This window comes from Nicotiana tomentosiformis, chromosome 9 (genome assembly GCF_000390325.3).
Source record: "Nicotiana tomentosiformis chromosome 9, ASM39032v3, whole genome shotgun sequence".
NCBI classification, from domain to species: Eukaryota; Viridiplantae; Streptophyta; class Magnoliopsida; order Solanales; family Solanaceae; genus Nicotiana; species Nicotiana tomentosiformis.
Window position 1 is genome coordinate 92,506,476 of NC_090820.1, and position 9,244 is coordinate 92,515,719.

Consider the following 9,244-nt stretch of genomic DNA (forward strand, 5'->3'; position numbering starts at 1 on the left):
ATTCTTGATTGTGAAGTGGACTATGAGGTCCCGAATATTCTTGGTAGACCTTTCCTTGCTACGGGGAAGGCTCTTGTTGATGTGGAAGCCGATGACCTCACTTTTCGGGTGGGTGATGAAAAGGTAGTGTTCCACGTGTGCAAATCTATGAGGCAACCGAATAGCAATGAAGTGTGTTCTTCGTGGACTTGGTGACCGATGTGATTATTGATGATACAAGTTCCACGATTAATGTGGGTGACATGTTGGAGGCCGTCTTGATAAATTTTGATGATGACGATATGGATGGCTTCATGGAATGTGTTAATTATTTGCAAGGAATGGGGTCGTACAACTATGCACACCAGAAGCTTTCCTTGGATCTTTAGAACAGGAAAACTCCTCCTACAAAGCCTTCAATTGAAGAACCTCCTATCTTGGAGTTGAAGCCATTGCCTCCACATCTCAGGTATGAATTCCTTGGCCCTTGTTCTACTTTACCAATTATTCTTTCCTCTTGTTTGACTAACGTGTAGGTTGACTCTACATTGGAGGTGCTCCACAAGAGGAAGAAAGCTATTGGGTGGACTTTGGCGGATATTCAGAGAATAAGTCCCGAATTTTTCATTCACAAGATTAACTTGGAGGACGATGCCAAGCTATCCATTGAACATCAAATGAGACTCAATGAAGCCATGCAAGACGTGGTCAAAAAAGGATATTATCAAATGATTGGATGCCGGGGTGGTCTACCCTATTTCCGACAGTTCGTGGACTTCTCCGGTGCAATGTGTCCCGAAGAAGGGAGGCATAACTATGGTCACCAATGATAAGAACGAGTTGATTCCAACAAGAATGGTGACCGGGTGGAGAGTGTGTATGGACTATCGGAAGCTAAACAAAGTCACAACGAAAGACCATTTCCCATTACCTTTTCTTGACCAAATGCTTGATAGATTGGCTGACCGGGTATTCTATTGCTTTCTAGATGGATATTCGGGCTACAATCAAATCCTTATTTCCCCGGAAGATCAAGAGAAAACAACTTTCACTTGTCCTATGGCACTTTCGCTTTCAAGTGGATGCTGCTTGGATTGTGCAATGCACCGGCCATTTTTCAACGGTGTATGATGGCGATATTTACGGATATGATAGAGGACTACATTGAAGTCTTCATGGATGACTTTTCGATAGTCGGGGATTCCTTTGATAATTGCTTAGCAAATTTGGATAAAGTATTGGCAAGGTGTGAAGAAACGAACTTGGTGTTGAATTGGGAGAAATGCTATTTCATGTTCGAGGAGGGCATTGTCCTTGGCCACAAAATTTCAAAGAAGGGCATTGAGGTCGAGAAGGCGAAAATAGAGGTGATTTCTAAACTTCCACCTCCAACATCCGTGAAAGGAGTGAGAAGTTTCTTGGGTCACGCGGGGTTCTACCGGCGATTCATAAAGGATATTTCCAAAGTGGTGAACCCCTTGTGCAAGCTTTTGGATAAAGATGCTAAATTTCACATCAATGATAATTTCATGAGAGCCTTTGAATTTCTCAAGTTCAAGTTGACAACAACTCCTATCATCACCGTTCCTAATTGGAGTATTCCTTTTGAGCTCATGTGCGATGCCCGTGATGTAGCGGTTGGAGCAGTTTTGGGGCAACGTATAAACAAGATTTTTCATCCGGTCTACTATGCTAGTAAGACCATGAATGATGCCCAAGTCAATTAAACCATTACCGAAAAAGAGCTCCTTGCCATTGTGTTTGCTATTGAGAAGTTTCGCCCATACTTGATGGGTGCAAAGGTTATTGTTCATACAGATCATGCGGCACTTCGCTATCTTATGAGCAAGAAAGATTCAAAAGCTCGGTTGATGAGATGGGTGCTATTGTTTCAAGAGTTTGATCTTGACATCCAAGATCGAAAAGGGAGTGAAAATCAAGTGGCGGACCACTTGTCTCATTTGGAGGAGGAGGGGAGGCCGCATGATGGCCTTGAAATCGATGACTCCTTCCCCGATGAACAACTCTTTTCTATTTCAATGAAGGATATGCCATGGTTCACTGATCTAGCAAACTTCCTTGTATGTGGAATCATCTCGGATGAGTTCTCTTCAAATCAAAGGAAGAAGCTCAAACGAGATTGTCAAGACTATTATTGGAACGAGCCTTACCTCTTCCGGATTTGCATGGATGGGGTAATTAGAAGATGTGTACCAGATGAAGAGAAAAATATTATTATTGAAGCTTGTCACTCTTCGCCTTATGGTGGTCACCATGGCGGAGCAAGAATGACAGCTAAAGTGCTAAGCTGTGGTTTCTATTGGCCCACTCTCTACAAAGATACAAGTGATATAGTAAAAAGATGTGATGAATGCCAACGGGCCGGGGGAATCTCAAAGAAGAATTAAATGCCTCTCACTACCATTTTAGAGATTGATATCTTTGACGTGTGGGGTATTGACTTCATGGGTCCCTTTGTGAGTTCTTGTGGAAACACCTACATCTTGGTCGCGATTGATTATGTGTCTAAATGGGTTGAGGCCATTGCTCTACCCAACAATGAAGCGAGAAGTGTGGTGACATTTTTGAAGAAGAATATTTTCACAAGATTTGGTACTCCGCGAGCTATCATAAGCGATAGGGGGTCGCATATTTTCAACAAGGCTTTTGATACCTTGCTTAGCAAGTATGGTGTCACTAATAAAGTTACGACTCCCTATCATCCTTAAGCTAGCGGTCAAGTGGAAGTCTCCAACAGGGAGATAAAGAGTATCTTGTCCAAAACAGTGAATGCTAACCGAATGGATTGGTCAAAGAAGCTTGATAATGCACTATGGGCTTATCGGACTGCTTTCAAAACTTCTATCGGGATGTCTCCATACCGATTGGTGTTTGGAAAATCTTGTCATCTTCTGATGGAACTCGAGCACAAAGCCATGTGGGCTTTAAAGAAGTTAAATCTTGATTGGGATGCAGCCGCTAATTTGCGGGTTGCACAATTGAATGAATTAGATGAGTTCCGGTACCATGCATATGCAAGTTTGTCCTTGTACAAATAGATAATGAAGTACATTCATGACAAATACATCCGAAACAAGGAGTTCAAGGTGGGAGATCTTGTTTTGTTGTTCAACTCACGATTGAAGATATTTCTCGGAAAGCTGAAATCCAAATGGAGTGGTCCCTTTGAATTTGTGGGTGTGAGACCTTTTGGTGCATTGGACTTGAAGAACAAAAATGATAAGGTATTCTGAATCAATGGTCACCGGGTGATGCATTATTTGGGACAAGCTGATGATGACCATTTGGTGGCACTTATTTATTTGAAGTGATGGTAATATGCGTCGTGCCGTGACGTTAAATCAGGCGCTTCTTGGGAGGCAACCCATGTTTTCTTTTTCTTTTTCTTTTCTTCTTTTATAGATAAGTGTTATTTTGTGCTAACCGGATTTGAAGTGTGTTGCAGGACTGAGTGTGCTTTAAAGGAACTGTGCTCAGAAAAATTGGCTAAGTATAGAAAAATTGAATGCTACAGCAGAATGCAACTGCGGCTGCACAAATCTTGTGTGGTGCACAAATTGAGATGAAAAATGCAAAATCTCTAAAGTTTGTTTGTCAGAGAAACAGCCAAAGTACGGCTGCACAACGAAATCTGCGGTCCGCACCAAATTCTGTGGCCGCCCAGCTAAATCTGTGGACTGCAGATGATCAAAGGATATTGAACTACCAAGTAGCAGAGTGCGGACCACAGAAGTAATTTTACGACCGCACACGATCTCTTGTCCCTTAAGTTTGGCCCTTAAGTATAAATAGTACTTGTGGGGCTACTGTTCGACTTTTCCATCTCTGAGCTCAAATTCATAAATAAATTTGATATTTCTTGCTAAAATAGCTGTTCTATATACTAACATTTGTGATCACTCAGCTGCATTACTTCAAATCTGGTATACTCAAATCACTTCTAGGATTCTTCAATTTTCTTAGTTTAATTTATAATTTGTTAGTTAGTTTAGGCCATTTGTCACTAGAGGTCAATTTTATGTCTGTGTGGGGGTTTAAATTATGTTGGGTCAACTCCTAATTGCTATTTGGGAAATGGGTATCTTGATTATCATGATTTATTGCTATTACCATGTCGAATTTGTGCAAAAAAATTGAAACCCTTAGAAAGTCTGCCCAATTTAATTTTAAAATCTGCAGCCGCACAAGAAATCGTGCGGTCCGCATAAGTGTAGATTAGGGAAGTTGGTGAAGCATGATTCTGCGGACCGTACTTTAAATTGTGTGGACGGCAGAAATTCCACCACGGTCGAAAAAATGTGTGTGCGGCCGCAGATCAGACCAATCTCTGTCTTCAGAGAGTTGTTATTTTTAGGTATCCAATGTGCGGCCGCAATAAAAATTGTGCGGATCGTACTTCAGATATGCGGTCGCACTCAAAATTGTGCGGACCGTAGTTTCATCACTGCGACCGCACTTCCAAATTGTGTGGTCCGCACAACCCAGTGTGCGGCCGCACTTGCAATTGTGTGGACCGCACTTCCCCACCATGCACTCTTGTTTTACACTGTGATCATTGTCTGTGTTCAATTGAATTACAACTGACTTCTGCTGTTGCTTGTTACATAAAATGGTCAGATCTCGAGGTCATGGTGACACATAAAAGGGGAGGGGTGAGCCTTCCAGAGGTAGAGGCAAAAGCAATTTACCCCTCGCCCTCCAAAGGGTAATCAATAAGAAAGCCACAGTAGGCCAAGGAAGACAGACTGAGCCCTCCAAATCTAGTTCATATGCCCCATCTTGGGAAGCATCGGAAGGCGACTCAGTGCAAGAGCAACATGTGGTTCAATCATACCCACATCAGCCGCAGGAAGGTACCAACTTAGAGACGAACCTTCCTCCTCACGTAGCACTTCTGAGGGTTCGGAGAGTGCAAGTCAGGCTTCAGAGCCCTCTTCTACACCTGTCCGTGAAGCACAAGCAACTGCTGTGGATGATATTCCAGATGATGGTAGAGGAGGTGATACCACAGTTGCCGGCCTTGAGAGGTCAAAGAAGAAAGAGGTCTGGGAAAACCGGTTTGTGAGTCTGGCTGCATTCACTAGTTTTCATGAGTGGTGGCCATTTGAGATCACTCACTCTTGAGCAGCAATTCCAACTCAGAGAGCTTGACAAGTACAATCTAGAAGTGTTGGGGCAGTTCCGAGAGAGAAATTGGTGGATGTGGCTCACTCAGTCAGTTGTGGATGCAAAGGAATACTTGGTCCGGAAGTTCTATGCCAATGTGGCACATATCACGAAAGAGACCAAAGTTACAAAAGTGAGAAATCTGAAGGTGCGGTTCAACCAGATGACACTGAACTCCTACTTGGGGTTTGAGGATGTGGAGCTAGTGCAGTACTTGGAGAAGCTGGCCATGGGTGATGCAGCTTGCCCTTGGCTAGCTGAGCTTCTTGCAGACCCAGGGCCACCACCACCATGGATCAGTGCAGGGATTCCTATTCAGTGGGATGGCAGACCTTCGTATGCATCAGACTAGACCCGTGCCAGAACAAGACAAACTTAACTATTCCACGGGCATTTCTAGTCGCCTCTATTATGGCCGGGTACCCGATCAATGTGGGTGCCGTGATTTCAGCCAACATGTCAGTGGTCTCCAGGCAGGCTGATACTTCCTACCCATATCCCAATACCATCACTGAGTACCTTACGGATGCACAGGTAGAGCCCAGTGACTATGACACGAAGGTTCGAGCAAAGAGGCCCTTCTCTTGGTATTCTCTAATGAATGCACACAATCCCAAGACAAAGGATCAACCGACTACCACCGTAGGCCAGTCTGATGAGCCATTGGTGGTGGGTACAGAGACAGCTGATATGCCATCCACTTCAGCAGAGCCTTCTACCAGTGCAGCTGTCATGCCTCCACCTTCAGACTCAGTACCTCCCGCCTCCGCTTTGAAGCCGATACCAATGTCATCTGCTTCACTCTCTGCGCTGCGAGTCTCGCAGACACTAGCGAGCCTCAATAATTGGATGCAGACAGCTATTGCAAAGCTGACTGACATATCCAGTCAGGTTGCAGCACAGTCATCCTCTCCGGCACCCCAGATTCCTCATACAGTCGAAGAAACATTGAAGAATATCCTGGACAACCCGAACACTATCATGGCACTCTGGTACAACATGGGTCTGTGATTGAAGAATTGGGCAAAGAAGTAAAGAAGATGCAGAAGTCACAGGCTTCAAAGAAATCGGTGGATAAGCTTCGGTGACAGATTACCAAGCTTGCAGCAGCCGGAGACATTCCATTCGACATGTTGATAGACCCGCACCACCCAGGCCCGGTTCCCACAGAGCCCACTATAATAGCTGGCCAGTCTGAGGAGCCAGACCTTGCTGCTGACACTACTGAGGCAGTCTGTCAGATATTCACCAACCCAGCTACTCCCGGACTTGAGGATGATAAGATCCAATTGGAGACTGAGGTCGGTGCCACTGCTGGGGACACAGAGATGGCCACAGACCCATAGGGAGTTTTCTTCACTCTAACCCTTCTTATACTCTTATTTTGTTAAGCATTGGGGACAATGCTTATTTATATTTAGGGGGTGGAGTTTCTTTGACATTTTGATGATTCTGATTCTGTATTTTGATAACTATGACACATTTGGCATGTAATTAACTTAGTACTATTTTCTTTCTCTTTATCATTATGTATATATTCTCTCTATTCCCTCATTATGTATATTCGTTTAGCTTTCAATAATTTTTGTTTTATAGCTTCTTTATCTTTTTGTTTGTCTTCCTTTTGACTTAGTAGCTTCTTTTGGATTTGTTTTTTGAATTAGTAGTCTTTTTTGCTTTAATAGCTTCTTTTTATGTTTTAGTGGATAATAAGCCTTTGGATTTTTTTATGCCACAGTTCTTTCCAAAGGTGAGTTTTTGTGTTAACCGGGTGACTCTTCCCAACGATGGATGGCGTGATAACCTTCTTAAGGGATTGAGTCCATTGTTGGTAGTTAGGTAATAATAGTAGTAATAATGAACAAAAGACTTAATTGAGTCATGATATATGAGTCAAACATACTTCACTTAGTACCAACACACTTAACTACGTGCTTATGGTTAAAAACAAAGTTGTTGGAAAGAAATAGCTCTAGTTAGTGACCTTTTGACTTTTATGTTGACTTAGGCAATCATCGAGTGGTTTAGTCGAACCATAGTGATTTTCAATCTTGAATATGGTCGTTGTGGGCCCTCGGCTCTCTCCTCTTTAACAATCCAGCTGCGTGAGAGGTGAGATGTTGTTGTTGCAAGTCCAAGTACATGTGCAAACGGTCTAGAACTTTCCCCGAATGAGTTTCTAGGCAAAATTTTAAGTTTTGCTTGGCTTGAGAAGTGATTGTAGGCTCTCCTTGACCCGCTTGAAATTTTTCATGGCCCGCCAATGTTGTTATCCCTAGTCAACCCAATTGAGACTAAAACCTTTCTCATTTGATAACCACATTACAAGCCTTTACCCGTCTTATTGTGGCCCTCTCTTGGCACCTGAGCTTTCCTTAACACTCTTGTGAAACAATTGGATAAAAACATAAGTATGGGGAGATACGAGGAGTTTGAAAAAGGTATCAAGACAAATGAGAAGAAATGAGAAAAAGGAAAGGCAAGAAAAAGAAAGAACAAAAAGAAAAATGCAAAAAGAAAGTGAATAAGTTGAAAATTTGAAGGGATTCAAAGAAAAGTAATGATGCGAAGCATGGATAAAAGCAAAGAAGGAGAAAATGAATATTATGACCAAGAAAGAGTGATGTTATGTCTCTCTGGTTCCCCTAAGGAAAAGAAAATGCCTCAAAGAGTTGGCAAAAGCATGAGCCGATAAAAGAAAATGGAGTACTTAAGGAAAGGTGAACCCGTTCTATCATAGCTTATCCAACCTTAGTCCAAAAGCCTTCATTGCATCCCGAAAAAGCCCTAGGTGATTTCAAGCCGAGTAAGCTTACATTAGTGGTGATTTACATGAGGGACAAGCCTATGGTACTTAAAGCGGTACTTGCGACATTCTTTTGAGAGAGATGAATGAACCTTTCACAAATCTTTGAATTGAGTGCTATATTCTAAAGTGAGATAGGAAAACGGAGAGTAGAGGAGGAGGAGTTTGGGATCCACAATGACCTAAATGAAAGAGCGAGCTTCCTTGATGAATAAAGTCAACTCTTGATGCTTAAGTATCACGTTAGAACCATTCGTGCTTAAACATTTAACTTGTTGCCGTGTTGATAATTCATAAGTGTCGTAGGTAATTGTTGGTCCTAATTGATGTGTGATTGATTCACCTTTGATTAGCCGGAATAGCTCTTAACTTGTGGAGGAGGGAACTACTTTATTTGCTTGAGGACAAGTAAAAGATTAAGTTTGAGGGAGTTGATAAGTGGGGATTTTGACTACTTATTAACGTCTTTTAGCTTTCGTTTTAGTCCAGAAGAGCTTAATTGTGTTCCCGAAATAGATGAAATCCAACTCAAGGAGTAATCTGAACTCAAGGACAAAAATAGCACAAAAGCTCAAAGTGTGGACCGCAAAATATCATCTGCGGCCGCAGGTCGTGAAGCAATTCCATCAGAGAATGTTGCAAGATGCGGACCGCACACGAATTGTGCGGCCGCAGAAGATGGGTCAGAGAAATATTTCAGAGAATTTTCACCTTCAGTCCAACACAAGTGTGGACCGCAAAATTATTGTGCGGCCGCAGAAGAAGAGCTACGCGGCCGCACAATTCCATGTGCGGACCGCAGAAGAACAAAGTGCGGCCGCAGACATTATTGTGAGGACCGCAGAAAGAGGGAAATGTGGCCGCACTTCATTATTATGTGGCCACAAATTTCCAACCTTTCCAAGCTGAAGCAAAGTGCGGACCGCACATGTAATTGTGAGGCCGCAGAACCATCCGAAAGGGTATTTTTGTCCGAAAATTCCAGCTTTGTATAAATAGAAGAGTTTTACTTTTTTAGTTTCAAATTTGGCATCAGCTGCTATAGTAAATGATTTATTTTACTCTTTATAGTAGTTTTTGCTATTTTGAGCTTTTTGAATATTGATTTCATCATTTTAATTATCAATATGGATTTAGATATCACTTCTTCTCCCGTTTCTTCTAGTTTTAGCATGAGTAGCTAAATTTTCACTAGGGTTGTGACTCAACCCTAGTGTGTAAACTTAATGGGTGTTTGATTTATTGCTTGTTTATGGTTGGGTGCTTATTATC

The 9,244-nt window shown here is 42.4% G+C and overlaps 1 protein-coding gene across 1 annotated transcript; it reads left to right on the top strand.

The window, feature by feature from the left end:
- The first annotated feature begins 1,109 nt into the window (after window positions 1-1,109).
- On the top strand, window positions 1,110-3,038 carry LOC138899197 (uncharacterized). The gene is made up of 3 exons (XM_070185335.1): window positions 1,110-1,616; window positions 2,025-2,333; window positions 2,796-3,038. Exons 1-3 carry the CDS (start codon window positions 1,110-1,112, stop codon window positions 3,036-3,038), a joined length of 1,059 nt encoding a protein of 352 aa, XP_070041436.1.
- The last annotated feature ends 6,206 nt before the right edge of the window (window positions 3,039-9,244 follow it).